Source organism: Nesoenas mayeri (assembly GCF_963082525.1).
Source record: "Nesoenas mayeri genome assembly, chromosome: 1".
Lineage (NCBI taxonomy): Eukaryota > Metazoa > Chordata > Aves > Columbiformes > Columbidae > Nesoenas > Nesoenas mayeri.
In genome coordinates, this window is record NC_137541.1 from 104,493,286 (window position 1) to 104,515,324 (window position 22,039).

General features: G+C 40.5%; 1 protein-coding gene across 1 annotated transcript; it reads right to left on the reverse strand.

Moving 5' to 3' along the window:
- Positions 1–2,101: 2,101 nt before the first annotated feature.
- Positions 2,102–20,956, reverse strand: GEMIN8 (gem nuclear organelle associated protein 8). The gene is made up of 2 exons (XM_080359495.1): positions 20,263–20,956; positions 2,102–2,388 (listed from the first exon to the last, which is right to left on the reverse strand). Exons 1-2 carry the CDS (start codon positions 20,702–20,704, stop codon positions 2,141–2,143), a joined length of 690 nt encoding a protein of 229 aa, XP_080215621.1. The 5' UTR covers positions 20,705–20,956; the 3' UTR covers positions 2,102–2,140.
- Positions 20,957–22,039: the final 1,083 nt, after the last annotated feature.

Below are 22,039 nucleotides of genomic sequence, written 5' to 3' on the forward strand. Positions count from 1 at the left end.
GGAGAAACAACCACAGCAAGAACTGGGAACTGGGTTGAAGAGTAAGAACAGCTCAGTCCCACCCATAGTTTCTTTCTTCTGTACTAAACTGTGCAGGAGAGACACCATCACCGCACTGGAAATATTTCAAATAGGAACAGAAATATCTATGCATGTTAATCTGGGACAGTGTTTTCCCCCAGCAGTTGCAACAGCCCTCCCATTCATTTTGTACCATACCATGCGTGTGTGGTATTGTCTGGCATTCCTGCCGAAGTCCTGTCAACACTCTTCATGCTTCTCAATATGTTAAAACTGTCCTTGCTCTAAGTTCAGTCTTCTGTAAACAATACAGCAGCTAAAAGAAAGCTGCAGTGCTAAATTATAGAAGTTTATTTACAATAACATAAAAATAAATTACAAGGTGTTAAAAAGAGAATTTATTTGGTCAATAAAAGGAAGCCCAAACAAAACACTGAGTTTCTGACAAAATCTGCCAAAAACAAAAGTGAAGACAAATGAAGGACTGTTCATAACCCTCTTCCCTCTCCTGTCTCACACAAGTTTTTTCAGATTAATCACACCCTAAGTACTGGAGACTGGGAGCTTTTAATTTCAGCATTCAATTTAACTCCATCTCATTACATCTAAAGTGAAGGAGGTGGAACTGAAATGAAAATGCTGCTTGGAAAAAACATAGTAATTACTAGTAAAAACAAAGCTATTCCAAATCACACCACAGACTTGCTTTGGTGGCAGAGGGCACAGCAAGTGCTGGTGTGTATTACAAACTACACATGCTACAGAGATACACCACCACACACAGTGGGCATGAACTGAAGTTAGAATTTCAGTTGTGACTTTCCTCTGTTGCCAAGTAGGCACATGAATGTTTGTCACAATTAAAACAGAATAAAGTTCCTTTGCCCTGGCAAATGCTGCTTAATAGAACTACAGCCCTTCGGCACACAATGATACGTAGCTGCAGTGCTTCACAGAAAGTCCTTGGAAATGGTCAGGGTATCATTTTCTGAGGGGTCACCAGTACTGTGGGGACAATTCTGCCTCTCTAATATAGACCACTTGTGTGCCTCACTCCACCTGGTCAGCTATTAGCAGGGCAAGCACAACTGACCAAAAGTAGAGCGACCAAAGTGGAGCCCAACAGCCTGAGCAGATGGATGAGCACACACAGAGGCACATCCAACCTGCTTATGTTTAAGCTTTGTGCATGCAATAAGCAGGTGGGCACTGGAAAGCTGCACCTAAAATAAACATAGCCCTCAGGGCTACATAGCTTCCGCACCTCCAAATATAGCATCCGGATGTACCCATAGTCTATCAAATTAATATGTCTTCTTTAAAGCTTCAAATCCATTAGATACTTTTTATTAGAATGGCAAAAAATCACTGTAGGCACTGGCCCCAAGAGGACTTTGTCCTCTTCAGTTTCTCTCTGTCAACAGATAAGGGCCACATCAAGCTTCTCCCTCACTCTCCTTACCTCTTTTCATTAAAACATTTTTCTATATAATGTTGCTTTAGAATTGAACTCCTGCCAGACAATTATCAGCCTGGAAGAAAAACTTCCTGCTTTATTAGAAACCTTTGAAAAATAATTCAAATTGCTGTGCTACAATCATTTGATATGTTGTATCTTGGCCAGTGGTCTCCTTGTCCTCAAAAAATATGCAAGATCAGCAGACATAACACTTCAATCTGTGCTGTGTTCAATGGGATCCAAATGCTACTATGTTAAATAAGACTAAAAAATGGGATCACTCCATTTCCTAAATGGGAAGAGCAGACAATTCATATAGCCTTTTTCGCATCGCTTTAAAGTTTTCCCAGTTCACCGAGTATAAACATCATTATGTTTCTCTCAAGAATGGTCAACGTAGGCAGGTATCAAAAGTGTGAAACTATAACTTTAGAGAGGTCCCTCCTATTACTACTTGACAACTGCATGTAGGTAGAACAGATTGTGATCACTGCTGACAGACAGTGTAAAAGGACTGTGGGGCAAAGTAACATGATGCCCTTGACAGCCTCTCCCCCAAAACCCAACCAAACCCCAAATTTGCGGTCTGTTCTTTCAGCAGCACAACCTGAGGCACCCTTCCCTACAGCTCTGCACCAGGTCAGAGCACAGTCCAGGTACTCACAGCTTAAGGGGAATAATGGGCCAGTATTTGGGCTGCTTTTTGTCACAGTTTCTATCAAAGATGAGCTGCAAGGCTGCCTCCATTGCCTGGATTTTGTCAGCTTCAGCACCATACAGTTTCTTCATTTCTGCCATTCGCCTCTCCCCAGGTCTCTCTGTGGGCGGCTCCACAGTTCGCTCTGTCCTGTGAAGGTCTTGATCAGCATTCACGTACTGTTGCTCAGCTTCCAGCTGCTGCTGTCTCCCTAGACAAATAAACCACAAGGGATGTAAATTACCAGACTATCAACAAATCATGTTTTATTTTAACTTTTTAGTATTACATATTCGTTGAATATTAAATATTATAATTTGTGCTGGATCTAGAGGGATGAGATCCAACATTCTAAGGTGCTGTCAGCTTCTGCAACTTAGAAAACAAACTGCATGGTACTTGTCCTGCTGTGCTCATTATGCATAATGGCAAATTCCTACTAAGTATCATGATGAAGTTGGACTGGAAAAAGTGGGGAGAAAAGAAGAGATCCTGGAATTGAATCCTAAAACTGTAGAAAACATACATATACCCTGAAAAGAAAAAAAAAAAAAAACAAACAACAACCAAAGCAAATACCTCAAACCCCTCACTCCCTACCCAAAAAAGCCCCCCCGCTCCCCGCCAACCAAAACCCATAACCAAACAACAGATTTGTTTCCAAATAAATTACTTCATAGCTGAGATAAGGAAACAATGCACAGGAGAACACAACTTTAGCTGAACTATTGCCAAGCAAAAATGTAATCAGTTACCACTCTATGAAAATGAACAAATTGGTCTGTAACATATCTGCCATCAAGTGCATCCAATGAAATACAGCTGTAAGCGTTGTGTTTAGGTAAACTATCCAACCTCATCCATTTCTCAAGACTTGTGAAGTTCAAAACTGACAGCCTTACTGCTATTGCTTCGTAGACAAACCAAAACAGCACACAACATAAATCCCCACACCACATTTTTTAAAGAGGATTTAAAACAGCTCAGAGACGTGAAACATTTGGACCAATCTGTCATCAAAAATCCTCTTCGGTAAGCCCAATCAGGGAGCAACAACTCGATTTTACGTGCTCAAACTTACCTCCATTTCCTGGGTGAGGCTGTGATGGAACAAATAATGCTCTGTGCAGCTAAAACAGCAAAGTGCTATACAAGACTCCCTTCCTATGGGGACCTATCTGCCCACAAGATGAAGAAAATCACCTGGTGGTTGAACTCTTCTGCCTACCAATAATGAAGGGCGGTTCTCAAAACTTCATCACAGAAACAGTTCTGTGCTAATGACAGCACTTAAAAAAAATAAAAAAAGGCAAAACCGAAACAAAAAAACAACATCAAAAGGGACAGAGTGTCCACAGGTCAGGATGCATTAGTCACACACAGGACATGCTTCTCAGCATTTGGTGCCATGTACATCTTCCCCCCTTCCCCTAAGACAGGGATTTAGCTTCCACAAAACACATGACATCTGCAAACCTTAACCAAAAGTTAAGTATCCTGACATATCTGTGTCAAACATCTGCAGTTTATTTTTACACTGGAAAGTACTGTACAGAGCAGCCAACTGACTGTCTGTCAGCCTTCCTAAATGAATTATCCTAAGTACCTCATTCACAAAAAAATATGTATTTTAAACAGTATAATCAGAATTTTCAATTCTGGCATCTTTTTGTTCGATAGTGACAGAGGAAGCTTTTGTCCTGGCATTTCAAACACCATCTACAGTTTTGTGTTGGTAGTCAAAGGGCAGGAGGGCTTGAGGAGTTCTCAGCAATCTATTCCAGAGAGCTGTTTCACTTTCTGTGGTTTTGCTTTAAGGGCACACCCCATGAAGTGGGCTGCACTGCCAGAATTCATGAGGAAACATACATTAGAGTCCATATGTGTTTTTGGAAAAGTCAGATTTATTTGGTGTCAGGCCATTTTACCCACAAGGTCTGAATTAGAAGAACCAACATTGCCTACAGAGGGCCCAGCACCATGTGGACAGGCTACAGCACCCAGGTTGTGGCTACACAGGTCACTTGCACCCCACTGAAACAAACTGCCTGGGACCCCAGACTGCCCACAGTGAGGTAACAGGCTTTTAAAGGATGAACTTGATGCAAATTACACTGAGTAGTGTTAGACAGAAAAGAAAAATCTATGCTGGATCAATACTGTTTCCCACTGGAGGTTACGCAGCAAAACTCTAGCATGGCAATGAACTGAAACTTTATTTGTTGACTCTTTTGGGGCACAAAAATAATTCATTGTACGTTTGTATTGCACACAGAAATTTTTTATTCACTTGTTCCATAAATCCATGCTAGAGACAGCTGCTTCCTCGCTTGCTTGCTACAGAATGCTCTCTGATAGCTCATTGCACACCGTAGCACTTAAGAAAAACTAATTTCTCTAGAGATAGATAATGAATTCTTCTGTTTGGAAATTAAATGGGTCTCTAGCAGAAGCTTTATGATGGATAAGTGGATTACAGTTCAGTGTACATCAATCTCCATTTTCTAGCACAGAGTAGTTCATAAACCCACAGATCCTAATGTTAACAATCCAAATAATATCAATTTAAATTCCATTCTCAAAATTACCTAATGAACTTTTGGAGTATGTTTTCCTTTACACTAATCAGATACACTGCCCTTAACTTTTTAACTTAAGTTCTGCTATTGCATAGCTACTAGTTAAAAAATCCCCACAGAAATTCTGTGACAGTCTTAGACAAGTAAATCAGCTCTACAGAATGCTGAGAGAGGCTGGGGACAGCAATCTGCTAAAGGGACCCACTGTTTTTTGTACCAAAGGCTGAGTTTGAACACAGAACACAGCAGCTGCTGTGGGTAATACCAGTGCAGCTGCGTGGAATAGGTTGCAGTTTTAAATCAATTATTTGTGGAGAGATACCACCACAATAAACTCCACCTTCAGTCACAGCACTAGTTGCTGTCATGGACAATCAAAAGAAGAGAAGCCATGGAAATAAATGGGTATATAAACTACCACTTTTCCAAAAAGAGTATTTCCCGCCAAAAATAGAGATAAGATATAGATGATAGCAGAGGAAGTTTTGCCCTGTTGAGATGCACAATAAACTTGCTTTGGTGGGGAGGGGGCTGGGAAGTAGAACTGCTCTTGTTTCCAGCAGTCTGACACATTTTAAAAACAATACAAAGCAATGCAACTTTAGCTAAATGTGCAACTATTTCTTCATCAAAAAGATGACAAGCAACATCTGACAATGGAAAAAAAACCCAAACAAACAAAATTATAAACTGTCTATAGCCCTAAAACTACAGAGGCAACCAGAATTTCACTGAAGTAAGCACCAAATATTCATCCATGAATTAGGTAGCAAGGTTTACCAAAACACTGATTCTCTGCCTGCAGCAATGAAGTCCCCAGCTCATTCTCAATCAGAGATTCACACTCTAAATTTTTAAGTCGTTGTGCTGCCATGTTACAAATGTGAAACAAAAAATTTTTTACACAATTCTAACTTCCTTCCACTTCACACACACTAAAATAAATGTGCTTTCTTTTGCAGCATTCCTCTTCAACTACTGGCAAGCTTCCCCCAGTCACAGAACAGTATTTGCAAATGTTCACAAGGCAAGGCAGGCAGCTGAAGTGGTGGTTGGTTCCTGCACAAAGGAAAAGGCATCACTGACATTTTCCTAACTAGTCACTTCCAGGTCTTCCCAAAGATGCTCTTGCTCTCTTAAAGCTCTTTTCAGAATTAACTTATTCCTGACAAGTCCAGTTCTGCTGGAAGGCATCATTACCTGGCCAAAACCAGCTGAGACATCTTCTTCCAAACACAATAAATGGCCTTTTTCTTCACCTTTAAGGAATATTGAGATCTCTACCTAGCTCATACTGCATCTTGGGACATCATCAGTGATTCCAGGCCTTTTAAAAGAAAGTTCTGGTTTGCTGTGTCCCCGCCCCCCACACTTTTCCCGCTTTTCATGGATGACTCTTAACCAGCGGAAAAGTGAACAAATATAGACAACTAACTCCACCCTCAGGGACTGCCAAAAGCGGGATAAACAGTAACGAGTAACTTCACTATTCACTGCATTTGAGGCTTCAATGCAGACACAAACACCCTCTTACATACTTTCAGCAGAACTATGACCTAAGCCTTTAAAGACATAAGCCATTTTCCCCATAGGCACTTAGAAACTCAGATGTCTTGTTTCTCTTATTTTATAAAAAGGAGATTGTCATATATTTTCTGTAGGTTTGATCCAATTTGCTCTTCTTTCTTTGTAATATCCTTTGAGAAGCTTAAGTAGTAATAACAAAAACAAAATCCTCTCTGGAATTAATCATTTTCTTATTAATAAAAGGCCAACCAACCAAACAGAAACCCCGAAACAAAACAAAACACAAAAAACCCCCCACAAAACAAGGAAAAAAACCCAACAAAACTAAAACCCAAACAAATTCCCTTATTTGGAGAGAAGTCTCCATGGAGAGACTTTTCAACATTAAAAGAAGATAAAAGTAGGGATTGTAATTATCTATATTGGATCTTTAATGGAAAACTCATACTCAGCACTGTGTGGCTTCTTGTACCATTTTTAGCTCTTAATATTTATACGTCCAACCCTGAGCTTGCTGTAGCCAGTGACCATACGCACCCTGAAGTTTCTTACACAGGCAGCCTTCCCCACAGTTCTCTGGGTGCACACACACTGCAGTCCGCCACGTTCTGCCTCACATCATGGTAGTTATTTATGGCAAGAGACCAAGGGCTTGCTTCTCCTAAGGGTCAAATGGCCTTTACTGACTTTCAGTTTCTTGCTTAGTTCGCACATGATTTATTCTTCAAGTAAGTGTTGCGTTTTCCTCAGGCTTGATCTGGTTTCTCTTTTCCATGATTTCGGACTGACCTATACCTCCGTTTGCATATTTGTCTGCTTATTTCAAACAAGGAATGATTTTCTGTTACTGCTGCATATGCACTTTCTGAGCTTTCTCATCTTGTCTTAAATACTACCTGAGCTGATCTTGAGCAGCCCACACTAACACAGTTAAAACATCACCCATTTCTACTGATTAAAAACTCCTAGTTCTCTCTTTGAATGCCACTTCCCACAAGCCTATCTGCTGTGTTAAATATTCTGCCCACACAGGCTTCTCGAAGCAAAATGCCAGCTTCTTCATCTCCCTAGAAAAGCTAAGTACCTTTACCATAAACTTACATACAGGTTTTTTTGAAGTGATACCATCAGACCATTTTATTATGCCCATACTTGCATGAACCAGGCACATCATGGGGAAAAACCTAAATCTTTGCCTAAAGGAATTCCAACAAAATAAGGATTTAAATCTGAGGATTTGTAAACAGGATATTCAAGGATTTTAATTTCTACAGAGCTCTGGATTTCCAGAGGGCTGACTTCTCAAGCATTACTCTTTATCAAGTGCAAAGCTTTGCAGGACAAAGGTTTCCATCAGTGGGAGCCTGTGAGATACAAACAATTGTGAATTAACCCCCACATCCGTAAAGACAAAATATTACAGGCTGCTGAAACAGCACGGTCTGATTTGCTGGAGAGTTACTTTGGAACACTAAGCAAGTTGAAAGAAATTGTAGAAACGTACTGAAAGAAGAGAGCGACAATTTTACAGAGGAATGAACAGCCTCATTCTAGCTATTCTAGGAAGTTGGCTTAGGAAAAACAGGTATGTTTAAATTTCTCCTTAAATTTAAGGCCTCTTGCTTGCAAAAAAGGTAACAAAAGGCTTAGAGATGACACAATGTAACTTCCCTCTTCCCATTTTTTAACAGGAGAAGTCTGATCTTCAAAGAAGTAGAGACACCTAGGCTTTATCTTCCTATGCCAGCAGCCTAATCTGTGCAGAAAACTCAAATGCTGTAGGGGGCTTGAAAACACTAATTTGGAATAAAGTGTCTTTTTGGGAGAATAATTGCCTGCAATGATAAGCTCTCAGTCACCAGAGTCACAACCACCATGAAAGAAAATATCAAAAACACTGAACATACTAAAACCCCAAGTGTCTACACTGACAAGTTTTCCATCTGCTAGTTGAAGAGAGAATGAGTTAAAAGAAATTGAGTATTTGGCCATATATATCTACAAGCAATGCAATATTCTCAATAAAAAAAGAGAAAATGTTCTGTTACAGACTTTGAAGTAAGAGCAGATGTGATTCCTTGGCAGGCTCGTGGCAGTGTGAAACCATGGTTCCATGGACACTTTCCTTTCCTCAGTTACAAAACCATCTTATGCAGTTTCTGCTCCCCTCCTTCTCCCTTAGCTGCATGCTCCAGCTCCCAGGCCCCTCAAGGATATCACTACAATTGTCTAAGGGGCTACACAATGAATCCAACAAAAAAACCCAAACCAAACCAACCAACCAAATGAACAAAAAACACAAACTAAAACAACTTCAAACCACCCAAAAGTGTTATATTTAATCCTGGTATAGTTCAGTGTCTTGGCATGGCACATGCTGAACTAAAGGGGCAGCACAGGAGCAGAAGCAGAGAAATTGCTTAACCTGGCTTTGGCACTGAGATGTGTTCATCCAAGCATGGCCTGACTGCAAACCTGCTGGTAAAAGTGGGAAACAGTCTACGTCGAGAGAGCGGATTCCCTGAGAAAGATGCTGTTGCAACAGGCTGTCTAAGCAGACAGCAAACAGATTTTTAAAATCTGAAGTATTCAGTTTGATACCTTCCTCTTTCACTATAATACAGATTTTTCTACACATTCTAAAGAGGACAGGTCTGTAAAAACAGAGCAAAATTACTTACCAAGACAGCAAGCTGAGAGAAACGACCTTTGAAATAGAAATGAACAGAAAGCCAGGAAGTAAGGTTAGAATCAAGGTGTTCCACTTCCAAGTTTGCTATTGGGTGGTATGTATCACTCTCAAGTTAATTAACCACATGCCTCACTGGAATTATTCTGTAACATAAATCTAACACTTTCCTACCTGACAGAGAGTTTTAAAGAATTAATGATCTCACATTATTTTGAAATCTGTGGGTTAAATAACTGGCAGAAAGTTACACAATTAACTGGAGAATAAAGAAGCTAATTTCTGTTTTAGAAATAGGATTGAAACCCAAGAAGGGTTGTCTTGTGGCCTCCAAAAAAACCTGCCAAAGATCCCAGACAGAAACAATATAAGCCTTCATGTCCATGCTTAAAATAGCAGTAGGCTACACCAGTTACTGCCCAACTAAACATCAAATCACCTTTCTTTTATTTTCTTCTATTACTTTGCACAATGAAACTGTTAAGAGGGGGTATTCTTATCTCAACCAGAAAATGAACTGAAACAATCAAATCCCACGCACATGAAGCAACCAGCTAGCCCAGTGGAAACTCAAGTGAAAGCCTGCTCTAGATACATGAATGCTATAAATGTAATTCATAATCAGGTATATGTATTTTACCCAGAGAGGCTGTGGAGTCTCCTTCTCTGAAGATATTAAAAAAGCCTGGACACGTTCCTGTGCAACACACCCTGAGTGAACCTGCTTTATCGGGGGGGTTGGACTAGAGCACCTCCAGAGGTCCCTTCCAAACCAGCCATTCTGTGATTCTGTGACATGTGCAACTAGGATGTAAAACACACAGGCGAGACTGGCGTAACCAGGGGTCTGTGTCGTACCAGAGACATCAAGGTGTCCAGACTGTTTACTTGTGCCATCTGACAGAATTAAACAGCCAGGAAGTTGCTGACCGACCCCCACTGCTTAGAATTAGTACAGGATCAGGCACTGGCAGCTGCCTCTAGTAAGGATCAAGTCTACAGCAATAAGATTAAATACAGACCAGCTGACTCTGCACTCCCATCCCCCAAGACAACTCCAGTCTGTCACTGATGGCAACAATGCTGACGCCAGACAGAGACCAGCACTAGAGTAAACAGAAGGATTACTTAAACCTATATATATAACTGTATCCATATATACACATACATTTATGGTGTAGCCAGGAGACTGAACATGGGAATGTTCAAATTTAAAACTGCTGCTTTAAACGCAAACCAACACATAAAGGAAACATGAGTTTCACCATCATTTGGTACATGTGCCCTGAATAGAAATTAAGCACATGCACTCAGAAAAAAAAGTGTTCCACGATGTACAATGCTAGACAGCTAAATAATACTAATGGTTTGGTGCTTTCAGGCAAAAAAAAAGGAAGTAGCCCGTGTCAGTCTTCTAAATCAAACTCCCACGGTCAAACTTCACACTGAAATTTATTTCTTCCCTCCAGGCACAGACTACATGGCTGAATTCAAGTTTGGTTACTGTATCACGTGACAAAGCAACTCTGTAATATAAGCAAGGAAATCTGCTACTTTATCTAAAACATTTGAAGAATAATATTTTTTTTGAGAGCAACCTGTAACCATGTCACTGTTTTTTATGAAAGGAAACATAGACAGGCTACGACCTTTCAGTTAACCGGCAGGTCCATAGCTTAGTATTACCACAGACATACAGAATAACTGATCCAGATAAATTAATTTCTGCAGGTAAATATGCACTTTTCCCATGTTGTTAGTAAACTACAGCGTACTGCCCGAACATGTTTTGAAAGAGACATCTAGAAAGAGGGTCAAACTACAGGAATCAGCAAAATATATCACAACTTGTGAAAGAAAGGGCTGAGAGATAGCTTTGGAAACTTACTTTGCCTCTGAGCTTCTCATTGGTCATTTCAGCATTTTAGTAAATTAAATGAAATATACTTCAGTATACGAGGATAACTGCTTACCCAATGTTAAAAACACAAAAAAACCCCATTGGGAAAATACACCAAAGAAAACCGCTAGATGCGCATTTATTGTACCTTCCACAGAAAGGAAATGTTTGACTAGAAGTAATTCCAGAGTTGGTTGCTGGAGTAGAAGTCTGAGCACTGTCTCCTTTCAAAGAGGCAGCTGGCATCCTGCTCTTCAGAAAGTCAAGTTGTAGTTGTTAGCAAGTGGGAGCTCCATGTCTCCCCTCTATCACTTCAATGGGGCGTTTAAGTGACTTGAGGAAGAGAAGACTTTACATGAGGAGAGCCATCAGATTAAAGCCCATCTAGCCTGACAGCCTGTTCAGGACAGAGGTCATTAACTAATGGCAAGGGAAGAACACAAAGTAGGGAATGCAAATAACTACACAGCTCCAGCTTTACCTACTGAGAAATGGAGAGACCAGAGAAAGGTAGATACTTCTTTCTGCGCTCCTCCAAAGCCAGCCAGATACTCAGTCATCTATCACCTCAACACCTCCTCCACTAACACATCACACACGATACAGTCTCCATAGTCTGGACTCTCCTACAACTTCGCAGCCTCCTTGCCATCATACCAGTGGCCAAAAATCCCAAAGCAATGATAACTGATGAATTTTAAAGTGAGTCTTCCGACCCTTCTGCTCAGCAACCACATCAGAAATTGTACATCTCCTAGAAATGAGGGTGCTCTGCAAGGCTTGTGCAGAATGAGAGAACAACAGCATTGTCTTGTTAGTATTTGAACAACCATACTAAAATGGAGGCCCAGCATGCTCTTTGGAGACCTACATTCCTTGGCAAAGTTCCTCCAATTTCTGTGAATACAGATCTGACTTTCAGAGCAACAACCACCACTTCAGCAACTACAAATGGAATTAAACCCAGGAGATTTTTTGTGAACAACAGCAATCAATAGTATAACATCCATTTCATTTATTTCAGTACAAATCTAATTTCAATATAAATATTAATTTAGGATTTATTCTTCATTTTACATTGTCTCCATGATTTCAGTGTACTGCAGAGCAGTGTTCTGACACCTTAGACATGTGTCCTTGGCAGGGGGAAGTTCTGACATCCAGGTACAGTTTTGGGTACTTTGGAGGCTAATAACAATTCTACACTGGTGAACAGCTGGATCAATCTGTACCGAGTATTTAATATGCCTGCAGTACAACTGTTTCTCCGTGTGTCACCATATCAACTTTCTATATTTTCCTGAGACAAGGAAGCACTATCATCCCTGTATTACAGGTCCAAATAAAGAGAAAACGGACAAAAATTCCTAGAGCAGGAGGTGCTTCAGATTTGCTTGGAGACACGATTTACTCCTGCTAATTTCGATGGGGTAATGTTAATGCCAAGACTTCAGAGGCACAGTTTGCTTTTCAACATCTCTCACTGTGCGTCGGTTTTATCAGAAGCACCCAGATGGAGTTCATGTCCATTGTCATTAGCGAAATGTGGGTACTGTGGAGGCAGAAACTGAGAATTCAGAGACTTCCATCTGCCTAGGTCTTCTTGAAACTCATTTCTTTACAGGCTCAAAATCAAGTGAGCTGCCTATCTCAGACTTGGGTGGCCTTTACAGACTTCCATTGTGATCTTGAACATGCCATTTGGGACTAGATTCACAAAAGCTTTCAACCTAGGTGGAATTTAGAAACACATATTCAAAATAATAATCTTTCTCATCCAACCGTGCCTTCTAGGAAGAAAGGATCTAGTCATTTATACCCAAAGGAAGATGCATCTTAAACTCCAAGGTGCAAGGGAACATTATTAGTCTTATTTTTCCCAGTGCCTGGGTTAAACACCTGTGCCACCTTGTGATGTGATCTGCTGTCTGGGAGAAAAGGTAGCTCAAATCCTATATTTGTTCAGCAAAGATGATGTCGACAGGATATGTTTTGGTCCCAGGGATGACATCTAACTTAACAGTTAAGCAAAAGGTCTAGAATGAACAATTCTTCTCAGATCACATTGTCAATTCTTCTACCACTTGAGGCTTTTGCTCACTTCCTGCTGAGTTACTCAAAATCCCTTACAAATATGAATAAATTGAACCTCTCAATAAGCCACCTGAGGTACGTATTATCTTCACTATAACAACAGGAACATGCTAGTCAAATAAAGGGTGACAATTTCAAACACACGTCTCCAAAGTTTAATACATATTTTCATATTAAGACAGCTTTTTTTCATTACAATAAAAAGAGGAAAGAGAGGTGTCTGACATCTTGGCATTTCTCTTGAAGCGATGTCTACACTACAGTTACACTGAACCACAAGAGCTTATTTATCCATGGTCCTAGCTATAAACCTGCTGCCACATAAATACCAGTACTACACAGAACACTTAGGAAGAGCTGAGCCCAGCACAGCCACTGGCAGACAGGGAAGTGGCTACTCCAGGGCCCTGCTCCACCCAACTGCCCAGGCTGCATTTATGGGAGCGTGGTCCACAGCATCCTCAGATGCCACCCAGATGCCTTGGGCCTTCCTTAGGAGCAAAACAACATTCCTGGCGTTGCACTAGTGTACTTTCAGAGGTTGCCAACACTGTGAAAGCATCTCAGCCTGAGGCACATAATAAATAATAAAGACTTCACATATAATTCTCAGTTCTATATAATAACTCTCACACAACTCCCCTGAGCATGCAGCAGAGGAAATCCATTTCTGACTGCATCTAGTTCAGTGATAACAGAAAGCACACCGTTTCCTCGGCAGCACCTCAAACTTTCTAACTTCTCTTTTCCAATAATACCTGTAGCAGCAAGTACACCTGTACAGCACAATTCACCACAAAATGTGTTGGATTGATAGGAGAGACACAGGTCCACAAAGCAAAGCTACAAATTCTTGTAAGCTCAAATTCTGTCTCTGGTATGATAGCTAAGGACATTTTCTTGACTATCACATATTCTAGGAATGGCTGTGTTCCCAAATTGATACTCTTAGTACAAAGATAACCTTGTCTCTCAGGAAAGGGATATAAAACTGTGCCCAACTGTTGCTCCACAAATGCAATATTTTTGCAAGTACAGATTAGTTTTCAATATTAAAGAAGTGTAAATCATGGCACTTCCCATTGTTTCTCTAGCAAGAAGGCATTTTCTCAGCTGTTGGCTTCCAGTACCAAATAACACACCGGACACAGTGTGTGCACTTGAGAAGCTTCTGCTGCTACATAAATAGAAGGTTCAATCATCAAGAACAGAGATGTGGTACAAAAGGAGAGCTTTTCTCCTTCAGTTCACAAAAGAATGTGCTTCAAAAGCATTTCTCAAGCACCCACACATATTGCAGAGAGCACTCGTATTTCACAGGCATTACTAAGAAACTTCTGCAATTCAGCTTCTAAAGATGGTGGGAAAAGTTCATGAGACAACAAGGCTGAGAAAGCCAAGGAAGTTGAGCAGATATCGATAAGTTCACAACGCACGCTGCTTTGACAGTTCAGGGTAAGGAAGAAGAAAATAAAAAGATGTTGGTGACCAAGAGTAAGTATTGAACTGCAGTCTGATAGAAAAAGAGACAGATGAAAAATAGGGAGAAGCATTCATCAAAAGCAAAGGAAAGAAGGAGAGCATGGTGGCAAAAAACCTGCATCAATGTCTATTTTCCAAAGCAGCACATAGGCCTTAAACAAAACCAAAAGCTTCACGATCTCGTACTATTCAAACAAGTTTCAAAACATGGAAAATTCCATTACTCCCTCTTCATGGAAGAGGCAGTGGCAACCGTCATCTTTCAGAGAAAAAGAAACCCCATGGAAAAAAAGCTGCAAATTACAGATTTGAAACAAATACCTTCATTCACCATTTCCTTTCAATTATTTTTTAACGGTTTTCCATCTGGCATGAAAATTTTAAGTTGAGACAACATTATTCTGGGAAGAGATGGAGGACATGTGTTGGCAATACAAACAGAGGCTTTAATGGAAAAAACTAGCCATAGCATTAACAACTGACAGACTATTATCCTTCAGTAATGAACTGACATGATGGTACTTCCTTTTGCTTTTCTTTGTTTTTAAATGAAGAACACTGTCCCATTACCTGTTGACTACTACAGGATGGTTTTCAATGTACTTGCAATGCTGTATTCACTCAATTGCAGTTGTCATTTTCTTATATGTAAAAAGCGGACAAAGTAAAACTGCATAACGACAAACTACGTTTCAAAGGAAAAATTTTGAAGTGTAATAAATACATGTAATTAGACAATTTAGAGAATTGTTAGGCTTGTGAATCTTCCTTTCTTGGTTTTTGTCCCTTCAATTCTTGCAAATATAAAAAGGCATCTTACTGTATTCTGTCCTTTACCTCTAGGATGCTTGAATAATTCAGTACACTACCTAGGTCTGACAGGTATGGTAACCCAGAAAAATAACATCATGCTTTTCAACAGCCAGAGGGAAGACATTTAAATGCAACTAAAAACATCCCCAAGAAGCACAGTATCTTAGGATCACCAGTTACAAGAAGAACCAGAACAACAGACTAGCCTGACAAGAAAACTCCTTAAAAAATAGAATCACTAGATAATTATTAAAATGATTGCACAGGAAGACACAACTGGAAAGAAATTAAAACTGTCTGTAAGGGATTTTAATGAAATGTGCCATATATCTAGAACACAAGATAAGTTTGTAGTGCATTAATATGTCTGAGTTCATGCAGTCTCAGAAAAACTCTGCCCACAATTACTTCAGGGCATTCCAGGAACACACAACTTGACTGCAACACGTGAAATGAATATAAAACTAGGAAGAATTTCTCATGAATTCAAAGACAAAAAAAAGAGACTGTTTAAAAAGAGGTTGTCTGTGAACAATTGTATCACCGCTGAAGTGTTAAATCATGCAGCAAGGCTCAGAGTTTGCCAGTTTCAAAGGCCTGAAAGTCAGCCAATCACTGCAAATGCCCACTGTGGAAAAAAGCCCCCCTGCAGCCCCCAAAAACCCCAAACACCAACAACAAAATTACTACAGAAGTTAAGAATCTGCTTATTCTTCAAGTTTATGGCAGTTACCAAAAAATGAAATAAACCTGAAGTTTTCTTCTTTGGGTAGTCTGGTAGGATGGCTTTCTTATCTTTGAAACCTTTCTCTTTGCAATTAGTGTTAATGCTTGTATGTCACCATCCAGACACAGAAGTCTTTCCCACCTACATCTCAGGTCTGTTTAAATCTTCCACAGTTAAAGTTTGCAAGATCTTATCCTCTGAAGTCTGAGATCACACTACCTCCAGCAGACTCTAGATCAGGGATTAGACATGAAGAGTTTGACATCAGCTAGGATTGTTATGTCCATCTGATAATCCTTTTAGATGTTGATGAAACATGGATCATGTGTGGGAATCAGCTATATCTTACTCACTAAATCAAGCCTCTCAATAGGCATGTTGAAAATAGCTGCATTAATGCCGAGTAGCATTTCCTAATTTGCAGGGCTCGGACAGACCAGACTAATGGAAGTCATCCTCCACAAAGATAAATCAGATCTCCACCCTCTGTACCAGCACCCCCTTCCTTATGTGCCAAATTCCCCTTTCTGTTTGTCCCATTGCCCCTCTTTTCCTGTGTGTCTCACACTTCAGCAAGTTGCCAATACATATATATTAAACTCTTGCATAGCACGCATTTTAAAAGAAGAGAAGCCAGGTGTCTTCTCCCAAGTGCACATCAAGGTGCATGGGTTCAAGGCTGTGAACTCCACCTGGATTCCCTTATTTATGTCAGAGAAAGAAAATATGAGACACAGCCTTCCCTTTAACATCCCCTAACAGCTTGCTTATATTTCAACTGATCATCAAGGTCACTGGTATTCCGCTTTGACATACCCAAACATTCCTGTTCAGTTTAGAGAAAATTTAGACTCTCGCTTCAACATTACAAATGTCTCTTCCAGAGATGGATGCCTAAATTTCAGGCATTACTGAGCTTTATAATGCCCAAGTTTCTCTACCAATCTGCTTCTAACGTGGGGGATGGGGAGAAGGTAGGCAGCCTACAACATACAGTTTGTGATTAAAAGGAAGTGGCATCAGAGAGGAAATACTGAAGTAACTGTTGGTTTCTTTTGTGGATGTGCTATCTCCATCTTCCCAAGCATCAATACAGAACGACAACATTCTTCAGCACAGTGTGAAAGATATAACATGATAGCATCATTATGGATTGCAACTTAATGAACCCCTAAATTTCATTTTGTTCAGAAACAGCATCCAGGAAAGTTAATAACACTGCCTCCTAAAGTAGAGTGGTATTGCCTTCATACCAGCTCATTCCCATGCCATCAGGGAAACAGTGATTTTCCCCTCCTCCTGCTGCTTATGTTCCTTCTTTTGAGAAACTTCAACAGAATTAAAAATTTATTCTACTTTCCTTTTCCCCCACCATGCAAGAAAAAAATTATTTCTGAACAAGACCACACAGTATTTTTAATTACTCACAAAATCAGCATTTAGATAGCACTGTTCACCCCAGAGTTCTGTGGCACTTTAAAATTTCAATTAAATCAAGTATTTTTTCACTTTTTCATGCTTTGAGGAACACAGACTATTATTAATATATTCACTTTAATCAGGGAAACTACTAAAGAAACTGAGGCATGCAGTAGCTAAAGACCGGATTCTCCTTAAATTTGCACGAAGATCTGGAACAGTGCTGTTGAAGTGAATGGAATTACACTTACTCAGAACTAGGCTACTACACGGCGCACAGCAGAGACCTAATTATTCCAAAAGGCTCCAAGTACCCCTGTGGTAGAAGGAACAGAAGTAAAATCTGTATTCTGAGTCACAAACCTCTTCCCAATTCACCTGCTCGTCATAAAGAATCAAATCATATTTTTAGCAAGTGCAGCCAGTGAGGGGTCAGGAAAAGATTCAACAGCTACACCAAGGTCATACAGGACATTTGCAACAGAGAACATCTCTGAGCCCAGACTTCCCAATTTCCAGGATACTACTTTAATCACTCGCATACCTTTAAGCACCCCTAACCAAAAAGAAGAAAGCCAAAGAAAATGTGCTGCATTTCCAAAAGTAGTTGAGCATCCTAAAGCATCCTGTATCTCATCAAAGGAAAAGAATCACAGAATCACAGAATGTTGGGGATTGGAAGGGACCTCGAAAGATCATCTTTAACATCTTTATTGACGATTTAGATGAGGGGATTGAGACCATCATCAGAAAATTTGCTGATGACACCAAGTTGGGAGGGAGTGTCAACCTGCTGGAAGGCAGGAGGGCTCTGCAGAGGGATCTGGATAGACTGGAAAAGTGGGCTGATTCCAATGGGATGAAGTTCAATAAGGCCAAGTGCTGGGTGCTGCACTTTGGTCACAACAACCCCCTGCAGCGCTACAGGCTGGGCGCAGAGTGGCTGGAGAGCAGTCAGGCAGAAAGGGACCTGGGGGTACTAATTGACAGGAAGCTCAACATGAGCCAACAGTGTGCCCAGGTGGCCAAGAAGGCCAACGGTATCCTGTCCTGTATCAAAAATAGCGTGGTCAGCAGGACAAGGGAAGTGATCCTTCCCCTGTACGCTGCATTGGTGAGGCCACACCTGGAGTACTGTGTTCAGTTCTGGGCCCCTCAGTTCAGGAAGGACATTGAAGTGCTGGAGCGGGTCCAGAGAAGAGCAACACGACTGGTGAAGGGACTTGAGCACAAGACCTATGGGGAGAGGCTGAGGGAGCTGGGGTTGTTTAGTCTGGAGAAGAGGAGGCTCAGAGGTGACCTCATTACTCTCTATAACTATCTGAAGGGAAGTTCTAGCCAGGTGGGGATTGGTCTCTTCTCCCAGGCAGTCAGCAACAGGGCAAGGGGGCATGGGCTTAAACTCTGCCAGGGGAAATTTAGGCTGGATATTAGGAAGAAATTCTTTACAGAGAGAGTGGTCAGGCATTGGAATGGCCTGCCCAGGGAGGTGGTGGACTCGCCGTCCCTGGAGGTTTTTAAAGTGAGGTTGGACATGGCACTTAGTGCCATGATCTAGTAAACAGACTAGAGTTGGACCAAGGGTTGGACTCGATGATCTCTGAGGTCTTTTCCAACCCAGTCGATTCTGTGATTCTGTGATCCAGTCCAATCCCACTGCTGGAGCAGGAACACCTAGATAAGGTTACACAGGAAAGCGTCCAGGTGGATTTTGAATATCTCCAGAGCAGGAGACTCCACAACAGAGTAGGAGACTCCACAACAACATTTCAACAGAAAACACCAAGCTTATTCTGCAAAAGCATGATGAGAAAGGGATACGTCGGGCACTACCACTGAGTTCTTTAATGCACTTTCCTCTGCTAACTATATCAACTCTGCATCATATCAATGGGAAATGTGAAGTTAAGGTGAGGTATTTCAACTCACCAGATACGCTCTGATAAAAGAACTTAACAGAGTTTTTGTCTCTCCCTCCCAATCATTGTCTTATGCATTTTTAGAAAACCTCCCTCTTTCAGAGAAAGCAGAAAAAGCTCTATTAAACATTCATTCTGGGAATTTCCTACTGGAGACACATGGGAAAAGTTATTTTCATCATGCTGCTTTCTTAAAACAGATAATAAATTTGCCTGCAACATCTGTATATGCAGTGTCAATAAAGCACAGCACAATCTTTCATTTATTTTAAGGATTGCATAGAAACAAAGATGACTAATAACTCTGAGGATCAAGACCTTAGAAAAATCTTAAGTCTTTGGCTTATTATTCTCTGCTTAAGGACTTGGGTCCAGATCAAGATGCAAAACAAAGAGAAACTTGTGGTGTAGTACAGAATGAAGAGTACCCTGGGGATACAGGGGCAGAAGAAAAAGGTCATGAAACTTTACTGTTGGGTTAGTCAAAGAATAAAAAAAAAAAAAAAAGGCTGCTCCATGTTATAAAATACATTAAATACATTGAGGCTTACTCTAGGGTTCAGTGATGTAGTAAAGCACTTCCTCTGGGTTCCCCTCTCAGACATATAGCATGTTAACCAGATTTAACCATAAAAATTCTGGAATTTTTCCTTCAGCAGTGAAGAGAATTTTGTCTTCTGGACAAATGTGTTGTTCTCCTCTTTGCAGTCATATTTTTCTCTCTTACCAAAAAACCTTCAAACATTTTCTGAGACTTATTTCCAGATGATGGTACTTAAGTGCATCCATTAGTTTTGCCTACTCCATCCTGTTTCCTTGCTCACTTACAGGGCCTATTTCTGTAAATTTTTACAAAACCTGTAAATGTTGAGGCCATCCATCACTCAATTATATGACCAGCAAGTACCAGAAAATAAAGAACAAGCATGGACTTACGCAGTTCTTCCCGGTGCCTCTCTGTCTGTGCAAAAAACTGGCGAAGCTCCTCTGTGATCTCCATGTTACTCAAGTCATATTCTATCTCCCCTTCAGACTCTGAGTCCTCCTCCATTTCAGAGTCCCTGTCAGCATCTTCCCTTCCTTGATGGGCATCTGTGTAGTGTTGACCTTCCCCACGGTATGGAGCTCTGCCATGTGGTCTATAGCTGGAAGAATAGTTCTGGGTATGCAGGAGATCATTCCCATCCCAATCTGAGTAGTGGCTCCTTGGAGAGGCTGCATAAGGATGCCACGGTAGGTGATAGAAGGACTCCATGGCTTTCCTGTAGGCTCTTTGGTGTCTACGCATCCAGCGCATGGCTAAGTCATAGTGCCTCCAGTATCTTGCATAGACTTGCCGAGAATACCATGGCTCAGTGTCTTCCTGTGGGCAAAACATGGGGGAAACAAAAAGAACACACACAAAACAAAAAAAAAAAAAGAAAGAGAAGGGGGAAAAAAAAGAGGAAAAAAAAAAAAGAGAAAACAAACAGTAATTGAGGGGAGAAAGACGGTAAACGCAAGCATAAAGTCTGCCTTTTAATCATTAGCCATCCTTTTCCTATGATAAACCATATATATCCAAAAGAGGACAAGTACTAACACAGTGCAAGCTCACCACACTCTGTTACTCTTACAAGATTGTTTCTGCATCAACACAGCTACCAGTGAAGAATTAGCAATAGAAGAGCTGTAGTGTCCAGAACGTATTTTCCAAGTGTTCGTGCTACTACAGTGGCAATCAGTTCTTTTTAGTGGATATGCCATGTGAATATATTCCACAGTTCCTTAGGCGCTCATGTGAGCTGCAAGAACTGAATCATTCCAAGGTGTATGTATTACAGCCTACACCTGATTTCCAAATCCGCAGACAGAAAACATAAGAGATTAAAATTCCTCCATATTAAACAAAGGCATTCATTTTATCCAGTAACATATTTCCTCCATCTGCCTGCCAAAGTAAGTTTCCCAGAAAAGGTCAAATGGCAACTCAGCCAAGTTCATATATCCATCACAGCCTTGATCAAAAGCAAGACTGTATTTAGCCAAGTGCAAGCTGTCAGTAAATTTCCCTTTTGTTCTCATCAGCAACCAACATATCAAAACGGGTAATAAAGTACCACTGATAAAGTCCATGGAAAAACAGTTCTGTAGAACGAAACACACTGTAACACACCTTCTCCTGTCTTCCAGCTGATCTTAGTTTTCCTGAAAAAACTGCTTCATGCTGTTCAGATTTCACGGGCAAGTACAAAGCCCCACAGTCCCTCCAGCCTTAAGCCCCTTCCTACGGCCATTTCATCTCCCTCCTCATCCTACTTGCAAAAAGAGGGGATAATAGAGGATCTTAAAAGAAGGCCATAAAGTAAACTAGAGACTACAACAATAAATAGCAAATGTTTTTTAATTCCCCTACATCTTAATTACCATAGAAAATCTTCTATCTAGGCCAAAACGGATTGCCTGTACTTTAAATTGGAAGAATTTTAATTAAGCCATGTTTTGGCAAACACTCAAAACTATGGCAAGATTAGCTGAGCTTTTCAGAGATGAATGTGACATTTACAGTCCTTTATTAGTTGGGGTTTTTTTGTTTGTTTTGTTTTTTTTAATAACAAAACAAAACAAAGGGCATGCAAGACAAAAATCTTTAAGTATGTTTTTTGATCTGCACTGGCACCATTCCGTAGCCTTAAAAGAATGATTATCTGAAAAAAAAAAAAAATCCCAAAAG